General features: G+C 43.3%; 2 protein-coding genes across 4 annotated transcripts; one reads left to right on the forward strand and one right to left on the reverse strand.

Annotated features, from left to right (window-relative positions):
- Positions 1-388: 388 nt before the first annotated feature.
- Positions 389-10,095, reverse strand: cdk10 (cyclin dependent kinase 10). 3 transcript variants are annotated; one of them, XM_068722745.1, is made up of 15 exons: positions 9,984-10,094; positions 8,747-8,978; positions 7,848-8,142; positions 6,663-6,735; positions 6,503-6,574; positions 6,228-6,330; positions 6,040-6,121; positions 5,634-5,701; positions 5,309-5,361; positions 3,821-3,890; positions 3,528-3,587; positions 2,425-2,548; positions 2,116-2,255; positions 1,881-1,933; positions 389-1,807 (listed from the first exon to the last, which is right to left on the reverse strand). In XM_068722745.1, the coding sequence occupies exons 3-15, from the start codon at positions 7,935-7,937 to the stop codon at positions 1,713-1,715; spliced, it is 1,083 nt and encodes a 360-aa protein (XP_068578846.1). In that variant the 5' UTR covers positions 7,938-8,142; positions 8,747-8,978; positions 9,984-10,094; the 3' UTR covers positions 389-1,712. The 3 variants fall into 3 exon arrangements, with proteins under 3 accessions (XP_068578846.1, XP_068578847.1, XP_068578845.1); XM_068722746.1 differs by having other exon boundaries at positions 7,848-8,139; positions 8,747-10,095; XM_068722744.1 differs by having other exon boundaries at positions 8,747-10,095.
- A 2,332-nt stretch (positions 10,096-12,427) lies between these two features.
- On the forward strand, positions 12,428-18,761 carry chmp1a (charged multivesicular body protein 1A). The gene is made up of 7 exons (XM_068722747.1): positions 12,428-12,564; positions 13,610-13,629; positions 13,726-13,803; positions 15,902-16,048; positions 16,138-16,266; positions 16,384-16,577; positions 18,646-18,761. The coding sequence occupies exons 1-7, from the start codon at positions 12,558-12,560 to the stop codon at positions 18,665-18,667; spliced, it is 597 nt and encodes a 198-aa protein (XP_068578848.1). The 5' UTR covers positions 12,428-12,557; the 3' UTR covers positions 18,668-18,761.
- The last annotated feature ends 925 nt before the right edge of the window (positions 18,762-19,686 follow it).

The following is a 19,686-nucleotide window of genomic DNA, read 5'->3' on the forward strand; positions in this document are numbered from 1 at the left end:
TACACACTAAGTTCTCCTCTGAGGCAGACGCCATGTTGTTTCCCCCTGTGTTCGGGGCTGGCCTTCCTCCTCGAGCGTGATCGGTGTTTGCCCCGTTGTCGGCTAACGGACGATAAGGAACGCTAGCCCCGCTGGCTCTCAACGAGCAGGACGACAGTCAGCCGGGTTAAAATAATCTTTTCAATCTGTCATTGGATGATTGTTCAGCACCAACTCTGACCTCTCGCTGTCAACACCAGAACTGCAGGCATGTCTGCTAAAGGCTTTAGCGCTAACAGTAGCGCTGTGTGTTTGTGGAGGTCCGTTATCAACGTCCCTGTAACCATGACTACTAATTTAACCTGCATTAATAAAAACTGACATTTCAAATGAAAAACAAATGGCACAATTTATGGTTTTACATCATTTATTACGTTCATTAGCTGATGGTTTAAACATATTTAGTCATGTATCACTTTAAATCACTCCCATTGTAACGGGTGGCTGACTCACACTCACACTCATTCACACGACGGAGGCGTTGAAGCTCGGGCTCCCTCATTTTTCTCACTTTTTTTTGCCTAAAGTTAGATGAGAAGATTGATTGTTTTGAGTATTTTGGTGATGTTGCAGAAACTCTGCACGAGTCTCGTCGTTTGTTAGCACGCTATGTTTGTTAGCATGCTTGCTTCACTTGCTAAATGTTGACGCTAGCTGGTTTCGCAGCAACGGTTTAAGCTTTGTGATCGTTTACTTTAGCTTGGAGCAATAAGTTAGAAAAGTGAATGTGAGCCCAAAACTTCAGCTAACGGTACTTTTTCACTTTGCCAGCATTGTTAAGGTAGAATGGAGCATTGCATGACATGAAATGTTGGACTTGGTCTTCTTAAAGACTCTTAATATTGCTCGTAAAGGGACTAAAGTATGGTGTGTGGTGAACTTTGCATTCTAGATTTGCCATTAAGCACAAGTGTAGGCTACTGTTTGTGTTACTGGTGTTCAGGCATACATGGTTACTATAGTTCATAAGAGAAAAAGGGGATTCATTAGTGTATGGCGCGATCCCTGTCTGTCATCCCAGCTAGATCATCACTGAACAAGACCTCTAGAGAAGAGGGGGAACCCTGAATCTACTCGTGGAACTCTGAGTTAAATAAAATAAAATAAAAGGGAATAAGCATATTTCCGAAAGTCAAACTCCTGTAACAACTAATGATAAGCGAGCACGTTCAGTATTTCACCTCAAGGACACTTTGACAGTTCACACTGCGAGGACCAAACCTGAGATCTTAACAAGGCTGCCTTTTCATTTCATTTTGCCACGAACTCTGTTTTCTCTGAGCGGTAAAGGCTCTTAAAGAGAGACCGCCACGCAGACCCAGCAAGGGCTCAGCTTCTGCTCGGTCTTATCGTTCTGATGTTAGGAATCCAAAATGATCACAGATCACAGCTTCTTATAGAACATCTAAAATGTAACTCGACACAGAAGGACGTTTGTCCTCGTTACTTTCATTGTATTTAGTGCGCAGACCTTGGCAGCAATACGAATGTTAAGATATCTGACGACCTCTAAGCACTGGATCTGCATTAAAGACTAACTGGAGTTTGTGGCTTTAGCCGTGTTGAAACGGATGCTGGCTGAACTCGTCCGCATTTGCTCAACATTAGTAAAAGGTCCTCGTGAGCAGAAACCAAAACGTCCATTCCTGAGAATGCCGCCGCTGCCATCTTGGTCACACTTTCATCCGTTTCGGGTGGCTGTCTGCCGAAGCGGCGGCCCGCTTGTTGCGATGGTGGGGGAAGGTTGGCATCAGGTCCGGTTCACAGGCTGCACGGAGAAGCAGAGGGTCAAGACGAGTGACTTATCAGAGGGCGGGGCGGGATTACAGCTTTTTACTCACGTAGAGGTTTCTCTTTGAAGTAGGAGCTCTCCAAGGAATCTTTGGCAGTAGCTCTGGATCAGGGAAACAAGACGATAGTCAATTATTGATCAAAACACAGATGCTGTTAAATCAGGAGAATAACGCACTGGACCTCAACAGTGTCAGGGCGAGTCATACTGTAGGTTTCATGTCACCTTTAAATCTGACACATCAGACCTAATGTGATCTAGTGTGTGTGTGTGTGTGTGTGTACCTGCGCTGTGGGTTGTACATGAAGAGCAGGTTGAGCAGTCTGTGTCCGGCATCAGACAGCCAGGTGAATTTATTCTTCAGGTTGTTGTACGGCTGCTTCCTCAGACTGTACTGACCGATGAGGGGCAGCTGAGAAAAACCCTGGGACACACACACACACACACACACACACACACACACACACACACACACACACACACACACACACACACACACACACACACACACACACACACACACACACACACTCCTTTAACATCACAGAGGGTTTGGTTCATGCTGGAGACGTGTAGGGAGCTGAAGTGCTCACCGGCCAGATGTTTTCGTTGGGTGTTCCCAGCAGCTGGACTATCAGGTCGACCTGCTGGATCTCAGAGGTTCCAGGCAGCAGAGGTTTGTGAGCCAGCAGCTCCGCCAGGATGCAGCCGACAGCCCTTTAGAAAAAACAAAAGAACGTCATGGAAATTTGTGTGTTGTCAACAATTCCCGCCATCTTTTCCCATCGGCTCCTTGTGTGGTTGGAGAGAAAGTCTGCAATGTCTGTGATTGTGATTCAAACCATAGACCGTAGGTAAGATGTGGACGTAGTAGTCGTGACGTCGTTAAATTGGTTTGTGAACTGGTTTGTTGAAGCATTGAGTTCGGCATTTTGGTCGTCGCCATCTTGTTTTTTTTGCAACCAGTGAACCTAAGTGACTTTATTTGGTTTGTGGAGGAGTTACGCCTCCGTAGAGACGCCACATACGTCTCTGCTAGTGACCTGTCAATCATTGTGTAGCCCCGCCCCTAAATCATCCCCTCTTTATGGTGTGTTTGACTCTAAATGGAGCATAATGTACTAAATGAACATCATGCTGTATTGAAGAAGACTGTAAACTAGAGATTGAGACCATAAACTCATGTTTACAATGTTTACTGAGGGAATAAATCAAGAGAGAAGTAGAGTCATTTTAGACTAGACTTCTATACAACCAGAGGAGTCGCCCCCTGATGGACACTAGAGAGAATGCAGCTTTAATAACACACTTCAGCTCTGGCTTCACTTTTCAGAACTGGAGGTCCCTTGTGTTTTAAGATGCAATAAGGTGTGTGTGTGTGTGTGTGTGTGTGTGTGTGTGTGTGTGTGTGTGTGTGTGTGTGTGTGTGTGTGTGTGTGTGTGTGTGTGTGTGTGTGTGTGTGTGTGTGTGTGTGTGTGTGTGTGTGGGTGGGTGGGTGGGTGGGTGGGTGGGTGTGTGTGTGTGTGTGTGTGGGTGGGTGGGTGGGTGGGTGTGTGAGAGTGTGTGTGTGTGTGGGTGGGTGTGTAGGTGGGGGTTGGGGGGTGTGTGTGTGTGTGTGTGTGTGTGTGTGTGTGTGTGTGTGTGTGTGTGTGTGTGTGTGTGTGTCTGTCATAATGCCAGCGGCTGGAGCCTCACCACATGTCCAGAGCTGTAGTCTGGGTCTTGGTCCCTAGGAGGAGCTCTGGAGCTCGGTACCTGCATACAGATGGAGGGGGGGGGGGGTGAATGAGCACACTGTCGTGACAGTCGAGTCCTGGTCAGCCCGAGTTAACGGAGCCAATGAAGATGGAGGATTACTGAGGGAGATTAAAAGGAGGACTTTCCACTGAGGCTGCACAAGGACAGGGTAAGGGTTACCTCCAGTGCACAACGCACACATCCACAGGAGGGGAATTAGGCTAACACCATATTTGCTGGCAGACACTCACCACAGTGTGACCACTCTGGGCGTCATGGGCTGCTGGGGGATGCCGTACATCCTGGCCAACCCAAAATCAGCTGTATACAGTAGAAACAAGAAACGGATCCATGAAAGTACGACCACTAAGTAATGGTCCCAGCTTTCACGCTGCGTTGACTTTCATGTGCAAAATGTAAACGTCGATGGATTGAATGAAAATGTTTTCATCATGACGGCTTTAACTGAGGCGACACTAAGTGACACACGGTGCTCCTCTTGTCTTTAAAAACAGTAGAACAAATGTCTCCATGTCCTTTAACTACTGTTGACTCTTGAACCGCAGCGATAATACTTGTGTGTTGGTGTCCTCCTATTGTATTTATTTGTTGTTGGTTTTCTTTCTATATGGACCCGTGTGTCTGAAATAAAGTTATAAATATACATTTATATATTCATTAAAGAAATGACTGAAAGCATGATATATCTCTCGATCTATAGATAGATCTATCTATAGATATATAGATCTATCTATAGATATATATCTATAGATAGATCTATCTATAGATATATAGATCTATCTATAGATATATATCTATAGATAGATCTATCTATCTATCTATATAGATAGATAGATCTATCTATCTATCTATATAGATAGATAGATCTATAGATAGATAGATAGATCTATCATCTATCTATAGATAGATAGATCTATCTAGATATATATCTAGATAGATCTATCTATCTATCTATCTATATAGATAGATCTATCTATCTATCTATCTATCTATCTATCTATCTATCTATCTATCTATCTATCTATCTATCTATCTATCTATCTATCTATCTATCTATATAGATCTATCTATCTATCTATCTATCTATCTATCTATCTATCTATCTATCTATCTATCTATCTAGATAGATAGATAGATAGATAGATAGATAGATAGATAGATAGATAGATAGATAGATAGATATATATATATCGATATATAGAGATATAGATAGATATATATATATCGATATATAGATATATATATCGATATATATCTATATATAGATATATATATATATCTATATATAGATAGATAGATAGATTTATTTCTGTAATTTTTTTTTAATTAATCAGATTAAAAAATAGTGAAAAATTACACCAGACAGAATATTTGGCCTGATTGCTTAATAAATGCCGATCAATCAATTATGAATGTTGCTTTGGATTCATTTGATGTTTCTCAACCGATCGATTAATCAACAAATCTTTTTACCAAAAAACGACATACTAACTGATCGAACCATAACCCAAATATAAAGAGATAAATGACACAGAAACCATGTGAAACTAGAAGCTATTACACAACATGGCAAAAGAAAAAGACAGCTAATACCGTAAAAAGCAACAACAAAAAAGCGAGCGAGGTCAAGGGTCAGTTCTGGGACGTATGTCAGTGCAGGAATAATGGGATTATAGTGAGAGCTGCAGAGGTGGTTATGGTTATAAACGATGACTCACCAATCTTAACGCAGCCGTTGTCTGTCATCAGCAGATTAGACACCTTCAGGTCCCTGATAACCAGATTAAAGAGGATGATGAACCGCAGTCCTCCACTCGGTCCTACTTTGTAGGGCCGTGTGCAGAAACCACTTCAAAACTGTCTTTCAGCCACAGCAGAGAATCTTTTATTTTGGCGAGTTTGTTTTTGGAGCTGGGTTTAGACTTTGTCAACAAGAGTTAGCTGACCAGCAAAGAGAATGTATTACGACCCTGTTACTGGGTCAGATCTGTCTTTCCTGGGTATATTCATACAGTTTGTTTCTGTGGTTTCCGGCGGACTGACCTGTGTATGATGAAGTTGTGGTGGAGATACTCCAGGCCTCTGAGCAACTGAAGGACGATACACTTCACCTGAAACAGGACAGCAGAGGAAGAGAAATGTCTTAACGCGGACGACACAACCGGACGCACAACAGGGGATTTTGTTTTTATGGGTTTTTGGTTCGATGTTTGTTATGAGTTCTGTTCTTAACACTTTTTACCGTTTTGTTCTACATTGTCAGACGGGTCATAAATGCTCTTCTGGTCAATTCAAAAGCTTGTACGCCTCTTTAAAAAAAGGGGGGGTTGCTGAGAAGTGTCTCAATGACACTACAACACCAGAACACTAGTCCTCCTTTAGCTTAGCTTAGCTTAGCTTAGCTTAGCTTAGCTTAGCGGTGGTGACGTGATGTGACGTGACGTCCTACCTGAGCCTCGGAGAACGGCGTCTGCATGTTCTCCAGCAGGCTGGCCAGATCCTGTTCACAGTAGCTCATCACCAGAAACAAGCTGAACGACAAACAATTACAGGAACAATGATGTTACGTTTACAGGCTGAATATGACAAGTTACATGTAGAATATTTATTTGTATTGCTCGTGAATCCACCCCCTACCTCTCCAGGTGACTGCCGACGACCACTTCTTTCAGCTCCACTATGTTGGGGTGTCTCAGCCTCAGCAGCAGGGTGATCTCCCTGAGGCTACTGATGGGGATCCCTGACAGAAGGAGAAGGATCGACAGGTTCAACAGGTTCATTTCTAACAGGCAAACTACAGAAACAATAAGAAGAACCAGGAGTCAGACTGTGAATAAAGCTGTCAGCACACTGGATTCATATCATAACAGAATAAGGAAACATGTGAATCCATGTGAGAGCAGTCATCTCACCATCTTTCTCTTTGTCCATCCGGACCTTCTTCAACGCTACAATCTCATCCGACTTGGTGTCTCGGGCTCGGTCTGCATCAAGGACAGGGGACAGTTTATCCACTGAGCAGTTCAGATGATCTATTCTTTAATGTCCTAGTCGAACCAATCGGTGACTCACACACGATGCCGTAAGTTCCTTCTCCGATGCGGTTAAATTTCTCGAACTCTCTAACACTTCTGCAGCTCCCAAACTAGAAAAAAAAAAAAAAAAAAGAGTGAAAGGATGGAGGTGACACAGAGGTAACACACTTTATGAGTCATCCTCGTCTCCAGGAGTAGTTTAGAAGATTTAACGGCGCAGTTTGAACACGACGATACCGACGTCCTGGATAAATGGACAGACACTTGGAAGTTGCACTATTCCTCTGGATAGCTCCACGTGACATGTTTTATGTTTTCAGAACCACTTCAGTGATCATTTAGTGAATTTGAAGTAGAACTGCTGAACGACGATGCATCAACGGAGGGATCTAATGGGGATTAATCAAACCAAACGGGCGCTTTGAGCCACTTGGAAGAATTGTCTCAGAGAGGAATTTGCCATTAGCTAAGTGGAAGTCAGATAACCAATCTGGGACGGCTTGTGATTATTTTGGCAATGAAGTTCACTCAGTCCTAAAAAAAGGTACCTTGAAGGCAGAGAGGACACACTCAAAGGGTTCACCGAGGAATCACCGGATGACGTAGAGAGTTGGCTGCTTTAAAGTGTGCCGGCTTATGTGCTGCTGGAATCCAGTAATTAGATTGGATGCTGCTGCTTGAGACGATGACTGAAGCAGTGAAGTGCACAGTCAGGCCTTTAATCTTACCTTGAAGACTAAGGACTTTACACAACGTGCTATCATTAGCCCAGGTAGTTTATTGAAGCGTGTAAAGACAAAGCTCCCTCAGATGGAGACAATGCCAAACTCCATTTAAAAAATATCAGCAATTTTAAGAACTACTTTGCTTATCAACACTGACGACCAAACAGAATAAAAGATTGGCCCATCGCTGATTGCGTTTAAGCACTACTAGAGATGCAATTTTAACTTTTACAGTATGTTCTTGTTTGCTATTAGCATTAGCTTTACACAGACTGTTTATTGTGGGGAAGACATTTACACAGTGAGATTTTTCCTGTATCAAATATAAGCCGAATTTCAGCCTAGGCCATGTGGAGCTTTGATACGTGTTAACTTGTGATCTATGAGTTCTGTATAGCTGCTGATAAGCAGATCATCGCTTAACTACAGGAGTTCTAAACGGAGTTTGGCGTCCCTCCCTCCCTCCCCACCACACCACACGGAGCTAATTCTCTTACCCTATCGCTTTGAGGCACTGTGAATGTTTTATTGTTCTTGATAGACTTGAGCTTTATGGGATCCGGTTCGTCGTCTCCTACGGCGTCCATTCTTCCATTAAAGATCGTTTTCAACCCTTTAGAAGACCCGCTGTGGCTCTGACTAGATGGGCAGCAGCTCAGTCAACAAGGGCGCCGCCATTATGTTTTGGTTTGGGCCACCGATAGGACAACTAAGAGCTTTCCCGGAGTTTGAACCGCCATGGTCCGTATGTCGACAAGTGGGTGGTATTTGTGAAGTCCATTTTGAGTCCTTCTGTAATGGAAAAAAATAATTAGTAAAGTAGGTTTTTGTGCAAAGTATTTAAATTCTACATATTGTGTTATAAATATGCATAGCGACTGGTTAAAAACGAGCTATTACTATGCAATGTGTGCTATTGGCTGATCTGAATCAGCTAATGCTAATCGCTAACATACACATATCTCAGCATGTAAACTCACACATTCAGTTTTTTTAAGAACTGTAAAGTTATTTTTCACAGCACGTATGTAATCATAACAGATCAGCATGTTAGCGATAATGTTTATCAAGAACAATCATTTAAAACCAAAAAATCTGGCTAAATGTCAAAGTAACACGGACCAAACCCAGCAGTCCACACGGTGCTTCCTAATGGGTTGTAACTGTAGCATGAAAGCATGGTGGAATTAGTAAGCTAGCTAGCAACTTAATGCTTCATCCAAAGCACATCGCAGATAATGTGCACATTAATATGACAATGAATTTACTGCTGATTCTGCTGGACTTTGAATCAAGTCCGTTTAAAAAAGCATCTCTACTCCTACTAAAGGATTCAGGGTTGTTGCTGCTGTCTCTGATCCTGTACCGAAAACCCTTTTGACCTTTGACCTTTCACCTTCTGTGGCGCGACATGTCGAGTTACTGTCCGTCCACCGGGTTCTTCCCCACCACGAAGGGCGTGGAGGACGGCCGCCGCTCTTTGACGGTGTCAGCTATGGTGATGGTGGACGGCGAGGCATGGATGTCCTCTCGTGACGGAGCTGTGACGATGATGGCCGGTGGGCGAGGAGAGGGGTCCGCTGAATCGGCCTCGACGTTGGACTGTGACGGACGGGGGCTCTCTGCAACTGAGAGGGGGGGTCAGAGGTGGAAGACACACGCTGACCGACGCCACATTATATTAAATGGACTGAACTTCATGTCGCTCATCATTCACACCCATTCATACTGAGAGCAGGGGCTGCCATGCAAGGTGCCATCAGGACTCTAGCTGACGTTCAGACACCGCAGGGAGCAATTTGGGGTTAAGTGTCTCGCCCAAGGACATCGACGTGGACTAGCAGAGCCGGGGATCGAACCGCCGACCCTCTGATTGAAGGACTACGCTGCTCCACCACTGAGCCACAGTCGCCAATGATTATATTACTATAATAATGACCCACTAAAACAGATTCTTCTTGTTTTAGGGAGGAAGAATGAACCCAACGAACTCATATGTTCTCCAGCCTACATGAGGATTCAGTCCTCACAGTGATACAAGACTGCCATTGGTCTGGGACAAGACCTGCGGGTCAGGGGAGGTAAACCAGCAGTCTGTGTGTGTGTGTGTGTGTGTGTGTGTGTGTGTGTGTTGTGTGTGCGCGCTCTCTCAGTGTTTCTGTTTGGTATGAAGCGCACTGGCACCTTTTAAATTGGATTGTGCTAATTTCTTAAGAGCGTTAGCGCTGGGTCTACACAATATTAGCATATATTGTTAACAACAACAACAATTAAGCATCTTGATCTATTCAACTGATGAACACAACAGCACAGCGGCAGACGAGGGAGCGGAGGCAGAGTAAAGTATGCCGGCATGGTTGTTGATAAAACTGTTGAGCATTCATTCTACAAAATGAAAGACAAGTAGTCATCTGCACCTCAAAGGACACTTTAGGAAACACATCAAAACCAAATACAAAGCACTGCGAGTTAGCAGGAAATATGTATGTTGGTTTTATGAGGCGAACTGCCCCTTTAAGATAAACACAAACAGAATATTGTGAAGAATCTGGGTAAGAATGGAACATATTCCTGAAGCAGCGATACCTATTCTACTGAGGCCTCCTGAGTTCCTGTGTCACTTTACCCCATACCTGAATATTCCTTCTGGCTCGCTCCAGCCCCCATCAGGGCTTCAGTCGGCTGGTTCTACAGTCCTCGCATGTCCACATGCACGGCGCTCACATTTTGTCCAGTCTACCCTACGGCACATTCTAGAGTGTGCATTTAAGAGCCTGTCTGCGCTACGTCTGAGGCCACCGCTTCGTTAGCCACTCCCTCCCAGGTCTCCGTCACCGGCTCGGTCGGGGTGACGGAGTTAATCCTGAGCGGTTGCTCACAGCAACCTCCCCATTAGAGGCCAATGAGGAGAAGGAAACTCTTGTTTTATTGTGAAGGAAACATACTGGACATACTGCTATCAGCCTCACTGACATACAAACACATACGCCAAAGGATTTAAACTGAATTATTATATTTCTCTTTTGTCTCACTGTACTCAAACCTAAAGACACTCTAGCTTCAGGTTTCACTGGGACTTTAAGAACTGTTTTATTATTGACATACATAAATCATAATGGGGCAACTATTGATTTGGATCACGCACAAATACAAACAAATACAAAAGGACGATTCTTTCCAAGAACAACAAAGTGCATGACCTGAAATCACAAAAGTCACAGTTAAATAAAACCGCAGAAGGACTGAGCGTCATCCTACCTCATCAAACTCCACTCTAAGGCTCACGGGTGTGTTGACCATATTAGGCTCTGTACACTAACAAGAGGGTGTTGTAGTGTTTGACGTGAGAGAGATAACGTCCACACACACACACACACACACACACACACACACACACACACACACACACTTAGCATCAGAACATCCTCCAGTTATCTAAAAAAACAACTGCTGACAGTTCCGCTCCGTTTCTCTCAGACGTTCGTACGCCTCATGAATTCAGCGGACCTCCTGCGCTGACGTCTCCTCCCTAACGTGAGCTCTTCAGCCGGCCTCAGGCCTCCGAGCGCTGTGGACGTTCTGGAGGAGTTTCTTCTCCTCGCCTGCAGAACGAGGAGAGCAAATACAGTTTCCCGACAACCTGAGCACACGTTCTAAAGTCATTTAGGATGCACCAACTGCTGTCACTACCCTGTGATTTATATGTAATATAATATATAATTGGTATATTAAGATGCAGCACTCCCCATTACCAGACTTTTGACTGCAGACACTTTTCACAGTCGACATTTAGACTTTTGACAATATCCGAGATATTGTAGTACGTCTGAAACCAGAAGTACGCGACTTGCATACTATTTCAGTATGCAAACACCGGATACTACGCCGGTATGAGTATCCCACAATGCAATGCGGTAATGATGCAACTTCACAACAGCAGCTCTGTAAAGTAAATTCCGCTTCAGTGAAAGCGTAAGTAGGATTCCACTTTGCTAGGCGTAGACATTTTCTAAAATGAGCTCAGACTTACCATGGTGACGCGTCTCCAACCAGCAGGGAGGCTCTCAGGAAGTGACGTCATGATGTTGAACCACAGCATAAGTAAGAATTAATGATGGCTCAGTCCCAGTAATAATCCCAGTAATAATCCCAGTGAGCCACCCTGCACAATGCCAGGGACCATGAAGTGACCCGTCTGAACGGTTGTTCAAAGTTGTTTCAGTTGTTTTCGGGTGGTGTGAGGATATACATATTCAGTAAGATCCACACTGTGGAGTCTCTCCTTGTAATAGACCGATGATAATACACCATGATGTACATCAGTGAACAAGACTCCTTTTGAATCTTTACACATTGGTTTCACCAGTGTGATGAAGTGTCTAGATTTCAAATGGTACTAAGGTGTGATTTATGTATCCACAAAAACATGAAAGTGACAGTTAACCCATCATATTCTAACAATGCTGATTATCAAAACAGGAAGTAAATGCTGACAAAATAAAAACACTGATTAACAAAATATATATTCCACAATAGAAAAGTTTACCACATCCAAGCAACAATATAAAAGCAGGCTAAGATAACAATGCTGGTTAAACATTATTATGTCATATCCCGTGGGATCAAAGAGAGAATATAGTGTGAGTGACATGTGGTCACACTGTCTGTCTGTCAGATATTTCATTTTATTAGTCAAAACTTAGTTGTTTTAATTTATGTAACTTTACTATGTTATCAAGAGCTACTCACATCTGTGCTTTGTCTCCGATGACATGTCAAAATGTCTCATATTTATTATGTAAGCTAACGTTACAGTGTAACGTTAGCTTACATCGTAATATAATTAATTAATTAATAAATTACACAATAATTTAAATTTAAATTTAAATTTTAATTTTAATTTTAATTTTAATTTTAATTTAAATTTAAATTTAAATTTAAATTTCCACACTCCACGCTACTTGGTGACGGTAATGCACCACTTCGTTGTTTGCCAACCGCCAAAAAACATCAAGGAGAAGAAGAAGAAGAAGAAGAAGAAGAAGAAGAAGAAGAAGAAGAAGGAAGACGAGAGGAATTCAAATCACGTGACTACACTAGGACCAGGAAGTCGGATCCACCGCTTTACCAAAACAAACCAAAACGAGACTGTTGGGAAGCCGAACATTATTTGTCCTGTGATTCCCTGGAATCGTATTCATCTCGCCATGGATGGTATGTGGTGTTTAAACCGCTCAACGGTCCGTTTTGATAAGCGCTGCCTCCAATCTAATGACTGATAGCTAGCATTAGCTTGTTAGCTTGGGTGGCTGGTTAGCTAGGTTAGCTGTCAGACCTGTTATGATTAGAAGGTTACATTACATTACATTACAGTCATTTAGCAGACGCTTTTATCCAAAGCGACTTACAATAAGTGCATTCAACATTGGTAATCAAAAGAACTACTAGTCACCAGAAGTCATAATTTATTAGGTTATTAGGTTATTAGTATCTCTAACGGCAGCTGCCAGCCTGACTATTATTTTGGCCTTTGGTTTGATTTGACATCTTATCTTAACGGAATCATTTCCTAACCGATGACTGATACATTAGGAATGTCACACTCCTTTTCACATGTCATCAGTGGAGCTTCGACAAACGTAGACACTCCTACACACTTCTTTAAGTTTGTATAAAATCATTAAGACTTAAAACTGATATATATATATATATATACACATATATATATACAGTAGCTTATTGAATCCTGGCGAGAAGGTTGTATTTAATATACATTGTTCTATTGGTTGTAACAATATAAAAATAAAATAATTTATTTGCAGTGAATCGTTTTTTATCGTTTTCCCAATATTGGAAACTAGTATTATTTGAATACTTTATAATATAGTAATTTATTTGACTTTTTCCTGTACTGTTTGTATTTTGTGACGGGATTTCCCCCTTTTATGATTTATTTTACAACAATTTTGAGGGTTTTAGGCTGTCTAATCTAGCAGATTTTGGACAATATTTGTTGTCATAAGTGTATTTTTTCAAGTAAAAATCAGAAATCATAAATTCTCCTCAGAGGGCTTTACAGTCTGTCCCGGGACCCTCACATCGGTTCCTCAAGCAAAGCAAACAGTGTGGACAACTTGTTATCATCAATCTCAGAGAATGAAAAGCTAACGCTTTAGTAATGTAAGAGTTAGCATATTGCTACGTTGTGACAGTCAACATTATATGCAGCGCATAACTCCGTCTCTCCCTGTCCCCACAGACACACTCTTCCAGCTAAAGGTACGTATCTGTGAGAAGGTTTCATCCATATCATAACTTGTTACAGCTTGCGTATTATTTACTCATTTCCTGTACTTCTGTCTGTGGGGTTCACAGTTCACCTCCAAGCAGCTCGAGAAACTGTCCAAGAAGGCAGAGAAGGATTCTGGTAAGGAGCAGGCCAAGGTCAAGAAGGTGAGCGACTGGTCCCAGCTGCTGGGGGCCTCGGGGCCTCGGGGGGCCGAAGGGTTGACATGTACATGTGCTGTGATGCTGTGATCAGCGTCCTACAACGTCTGATGGACGCCCTCTGTTGTGTGTCACGCTCCTGTCTCTCTCCCATCAACTTGTTCTGTCTTCATCTGAAAGGCAAAAAGTTACTTTTATACTCTATTTAGAATACTTTGAAACTAAAGATGATATTATTGATATATTTAGTCACCTTGTCTGATAACCCTTTCCTGCCATGCAGCTCCATGATCAGAGCTATCAGTAGATTATCTTCTTCTTCTGGTCAAACGACAGCAGGGAGTTCCACTCATCGGCCAGCAGGGGGCAGTACAACTTCAGCATTGACATAGAGAGCCTGTTGTTTAGCGAAACTGATGCATCACTGCTGTTGTTATCATGAGCGGCTAATTGTTTATTTCAGCTATCAGGTCAGGAGACATCGCTGTCCCTGGTATCAGGTCAGGAGACATCGCTGTCCCTGGTATCAGGTCAGGAGACATCGCTGTCCCTGGTATCAGGTCAGGAGACATCGCTGTCCCTGGCTTAATGCATGTCCGATGTTTCTTCACTCCACTTCTCACGTCCCGTCTACCCCCCCCACATGTGAAGCTGCTGCTGTTGGATTCTATTATTTTTGAAAGTATTATGATTTTACTAATCCAGTCTTCAAGTTGCGATCCTCACAGTAGAACCGTTATGAAAAAAAAAAGCTGTCCTGTTGTTGTCAGGCAGCACAAGCTACAGCATGCTAGGACCTGAGCAGTGAGTTAAAGATAGACTGTTTTAAATATGGATGTGTTAAAAACACTAAACCCACAATGATAACAGCTTCACAAACACAAAGAGTTGCTTTTCTCTATTTGATATCTTTACTTCTGTGATACCTTTTTATTTTTTTATTGTATTTTAAACCAAATGGAACTTGGTTCTGCTGCATGTCTCCTGTTGGTCCACTACAGCACACCATCGGTCACTCGCTCTAATGTTTCACTCCTCCACCAATACGTCCAATATTTGCCCACAACTGGTGGGGAGAGTAGAACACAAGGACACAAATCAATGTCTGCAGACGCCGGGTCTCAAAGGTGAAGCCAGTGCTGAAGGTGGCTTCACTTTGACTACGTCCACTTCTGATACACAGTCTATGATTTCACACTGCAAGTGAATAAAATACTAATTCATTCAAGAAATACAAATAGATTCCAAAGCAGCTTTTCTTTACTTGTGCAAGAAAAAAAGAAAAAAAAGTGTCTTGCACAAGTGAAGAAAAGCTGCTTTGGAATCTATTTTTAGATTATGTGTCGTTGACTCTGTCTCTATAACATTAATTGTTTATGTTCTCACTAGACATAAGACAATATGAAAACATCTCATGTCAGGATTGGCCACACATTGAGATTCATCATATGATCCCTGTAATGATCAAAACTATTAAGATGACACTTAAACATACCGGAAGTATTTTGATTGCGTCGCAGACGTACATCCTTTCTTGGTGAAAAACAACTTATCTTAAATAGGATCATCATAAATCATAATGAGAAATATATATATATATATATATATATATATAATATATCCATTTTAATTTAAAGGAGAAATATATTTTTGAAAAATACCAACATTGTGTTAGTCTGCTGTATTTAAAACATCAGGATCTACTTTGTTCTTCCACGTGATAGAGAGCTGGAACAGGTTTTTCATGTGAGTGAAGTCATGATTATAACAATTAAGGAGATTCATTAAAGCCCGGTTTCACCCTCCCAACCTTCCAGAGTGAGGTGTTTAGTTGTGAGCAGGACCAGAAAGACCTGTTTCTGATGTGGAATACTGTACTTTGGACTTTGGCAGTTTAGTTGAATCATTTGAAGACATCACAATGAGATCTGTTAATATTTAATGAGTGTTTGTCATCATCCGTTTATTAAAAGCTTCTTTACAATGTTGGCTCTAAAGGTCACGTGACTGTGAAGCTGAGCGTCAGTCTCAACACGTTTGGAGGACTTTACTAAATGAGGAACACAGCTTTTCAAAGTTCACAGGTTCTTTGTCTCGTCTCCAGGCTCTGCAGCAGAAAAACGTGGAATGTGCCCGAGTGTACGCGGAGAACGCCATCCGGAAGAAAAATGAATCCGTCAATTGGCTGCGCATGGCGTCTCGATTGGACGCGGTGGCCTCCAAAGTCCAGACCGCCGTCACCATGAAGGGGGTAAGATGCTGCGTCCGGTCCGCTCGACCGCTGCAGGATTATAAAGCTATTCTCATGTTTCCGCGGCGGTTTCTTCTTTTTCCCCTCAGGTCACCAAAAACATGGCCCAGGTGACCAAATCTCTGGACAAAGCTCTGAACTCCATGGATCTCCAGAAGGTCTCCGCCGTCATGGACAAGTTTGAAAGCCAAGTCCAGAACCTCGACGTCCACACCTCAGTGAGTGGCTGCAGATGATGTGCATTCGGTCTTGTACATGTATTTTAACGCTTTTAGAAAAACCCAGTCCTGCACTCCCTTGAGTTTTCTTTTCGCCTTCACCCCCCCCTACACCAGGTGATGGAGGACTCCATGAGCTCTGCGATGACGCTGACCACGCCCCAGGAGCAGGTGGACGACTTGATCCACCAGATAGCAGAGGAGAGCGGCCTGGAGGTGATGGACCAGCTCAGCCAGCTGCCCGCCGGAGCCACCTCGGTGGGAGCGGAGAGCTCGCGGAGCCAGGACAGGGAGGACCTGCTGTCTCGACGGTAAGGACCGGCGCCTGTGCTCGGTACGGGACAACGTGCTCCGTCCCGTAACCACCTGATTTCAGGTTAGGGGCAACATCTGCGTTGCCGGCTCGTTTTGTCCTTAAAGGTGTACAATGTCATAACGCCACGCGGACTAAAGCTCGTTCCACGACGAGAGTGGACCCGGGGTCGGCTTTCACTTTAGTGTGTGCTGCTGGACGCGGTACGGGGGTTCTGGTGATTGTTGTGTTTACAAACAGGAAGTGTTAAATTCCCCGCATAGTGTGCCTTTAAAGCAAGACACAGAGTCTTCACCCGGTCAACTCTTTTGACTCTCTGGTGCCGGTCTAAGAAGAATCACGTGACCTGAGCATGAGATCAGGACATTAGATTACACAGCAGGCTACCACACCCACACTCAGAACACTGTGTTCAACTCAGAGGGAGAAGCTAGTCAGATTAGTTGGTGAGGTTAGACAGCGGTTTGTCACGTACAGTCAACATGGTCAATGGCAGCCTTCACTTTAAAAAGCACAGTCCAGTATGTTCTTTGAACCGAGGAAGTCCTGGTGATACAACAGTTCCTTGTGTTGCCTCCTCCTAGTTGGTGGTAATTGGTCCTTAAGGGGAGACACTACAGGCCAAAACACTGGTCAATTTAAAGATTGTGCTTCCAGAACACGTCTTCTTAAAATACTCATTTAGCTGTTTATTTTTGCGTCTGTAGTTTTCTCCTAAATTCACCAAAAGTTACCATTAGATAATGCCTTATGAGCATGTTCAAATATATATATATATATATATATATATATATATATATATATATATATATAACATTATAATATCTGTAAAGACCATGGCCGATTCTTTAGTTGGATTATCCAAACAGTTCGTTGAACGAGCCTGAAAGAGGAAGCCTCTGCCGACCAGAGTCTACCACAAACGGTCCGTGAGTCCGTTTAGAGGTTCTGCTCCTTTATGCTCCAGGCCACTCCCACTGCCACACCCTCTTTTTGCACACACCTCTTCACACACACTTGACCTCCACACACACTTGACTTGGTTCTGGGATGTTGTGTCGGTCAACAGACTGATTGATAAAGACGATAATAGTTTTCTGTTTTATTTTTGACTACCCAAGAAGAGCTGCTCGGCACATTTCCCCTGATGCTGATGTCAGTGAAGTTCTCTGTCTTTCCCTATAATCACAAGTTATTTCCAGGAAACATAATTAGGACACGACACAGCTACCAGCCTTCACATGCTCAACCCGTCAGACGCTCATTAGGCGTTGTTGTTCTCTGCTTGTTGACGGGCGTCTGGCAGCTGTTCCGCTTCATGTTGAAGCAGGCGGACAGCTTGAAGCTTTGAAGGCGGAGCTGACGGGGGTTTAAAGTGGGGTTGTGCTTGTTCCCTTTTTAAACGTGTCTCTGGTTAGATGCCTTGAAACGCTGTCTGTGTTCAACACGAGCTGAAGAGACTTTAAACGTGTTGGTCTATGATATATGAAATAAGTCTGGTGAATGTAGAGGCTTCCACGTGTCTTAATAAAAATGTCTAAATGAGACGACTGAGCGTGGTCTTGGTGGTGGTGACGTGAGGTCATGTGACCGTGACGTAGGTCCTTTTATAGCCCAACATCAGCTTTTCACTCCTGACGAGTCTTCAAGCTTCATTTGTGAAGATCATCTGGTTGAACAAAATAAGAACCGTTAACCGGTTTATTTTCGACAACAATCCAAAAAGCGATGGAACAAACAATCCCATGAGCTTTTTGTGGAGGGAACCAGCGCGAAGCTAACTTCCTGGTTGGCAACCAACTAGAGCTTCATTCAGGTCTAAGTACGCATGATGTCATTTAATGATTGAATCACATCTGGAGGGAGTGGCTTTTGTTTCCCTCCCTCCGAAGTAGAGATGAGCAGCGTGATGCCGTCCTCGCTGCAGCTTTAGGTGAATGTAGCGGTGCTGCGTTCATAACGCTGCAGGTTTGGGAAATGTATCTCGTTTCTTCTTCATAGCTTGCATCTCATTTCACTGAAGCTCCACACTATTAATCTCTGTTTTGTTTCTGCCACGGTTCCAGGTTGGCCGCTTTGCGGAACTGAGGGCTCCTCCAGGAAGAGGAGGCGGCGGCGTGGAAGCAGACGAGTTTGAAGACGGCGACGGGAGCAGTGCGTGTAGGTTTCTGTCAAACTGTTCCTATCAGGAGGACTTAATGAGCCTGTCGATTACACCCCCCCACTCTATAAATACACCCCCACACACAACGGCTAGAAATACCACCTGAGAAGGCATCTGTTCCTGTTTCCATCTCCCCCAGGAATAACCCATTGGATTGCATTTTACCCTCCACTTGCCCTTTTTTCTCCCTCTTTCTCCTCCTCCTCCTCCTCCTGTGGCTACACTCACCCCTTCTCAAATCACACCATGTACAAAAAAAACACATTTTACAAACTGTAGTTGGTGATCATATAGATCATATCTACATTTTCTTTTTTAAATGGACGATTCTGTTGGTGACGAGGGAGACGTGTACATTTAACAGGAATGAAATATCAGCTTTTGCACTTTGGTGTTTAGAAAGTTAGAACTAGACAGCTGGTCTCCTCCTCACCACGACGTGTACGACACAGGACGATCTGCAGCCCTTTGGTTCACCAGTGATCTGTGTGTTCTACTTTCTTGTTCTTCATCTTTGTTGTTCTCATAACTGTGTTCAGACTGTTTGTTGTTGCTTTGAACGCCTTATATTGGATGCAGGTGCTTGCATAGGTGCCCCCCCCCTCCGTCAGTGCCTGAAGGACAGTAGTTTAGAAAGAGCAGCGCTCCCAAACTCAACCGACATCGGTCAGAAAGAGAAGATACAGTAACACAGTCATCACCCTCTCCTCTATCGGTCCCAAACACTTCTGAATTAGAGCAGGGGTGTACATGCTGGATACATATAGGTATATATATATATGTTTTTCTTTTGAAGACAATTGATTGCTCCTCCTACTTTGCCTTGTAAGCCACCATCTTGTTTCTTTGAGATCTCAGCTCTGTGTTGAGATGTTGCTGTTGAAGTGACTTCCTTTCCCTCTCTGAGCGTCAGTGACGGGTCATGCGGTTCCAAGGCCAAGAC

The sequence above is a fragment of the Cebidichthys violaceus genome, unplaced genomic scaffold (assembly GCF_023349555.1).
Source record: "Cebidichthys violaceus isolate CVI_PGR_0920_01 unplaced genomic scaffold, fCebVio1.0.p SCAF_3, whole genome shotgun sequence".
Lineage (NCBI taxonomy): Eukaryota > Metazoa > Chordata > Actinopteri > Perciformes > Stichaeidae > Cebidichthys > Cebidichthys violaceus.

Excerpts from the sequence above, each read along its gene's own strand:
- cdk10 (XM_068722746.1), bottom strand. The coding sequence starts at position 7,937 with ATGGACGCCGTAGGAGACGACGAACCGGATCCCATAAAGCTCAAGTCT. Across the intron at positions 6,575-6,662 it reads AGGAACTTACGGCATCGTGT|ACCGAGCCCGAGACACCAAG; the intron begins GTGAGTCACCGA and ends TCCTTGATGCAG. Across the intron at positions 6,331-6,502 it reads GATGGACAAAGAGAAAGATG|GGATCCCCATCAGTAGCCTC; the intron begins GTGAGATGACTG and ends TCCTTCTGTCAG.
- chmp1a (XM_068722747.1), top strand. Across the intron at positions 13,804-15,901 it reads AGCAGGCCAAGGTCAAGAAG|GCTCTGCAGCAGAAAAACGT; the intron begins GTGAGCGACTGG and ends TCTCGTCTCCAG. Across the intron at positions 16,578-18,645 it reads GAGGACCTGCTGTCTCGACG|GTTGGCCGCTTTGCGGAACT; the intron begins GTAAGGACCGGC and ends CCACGGTTCCAG.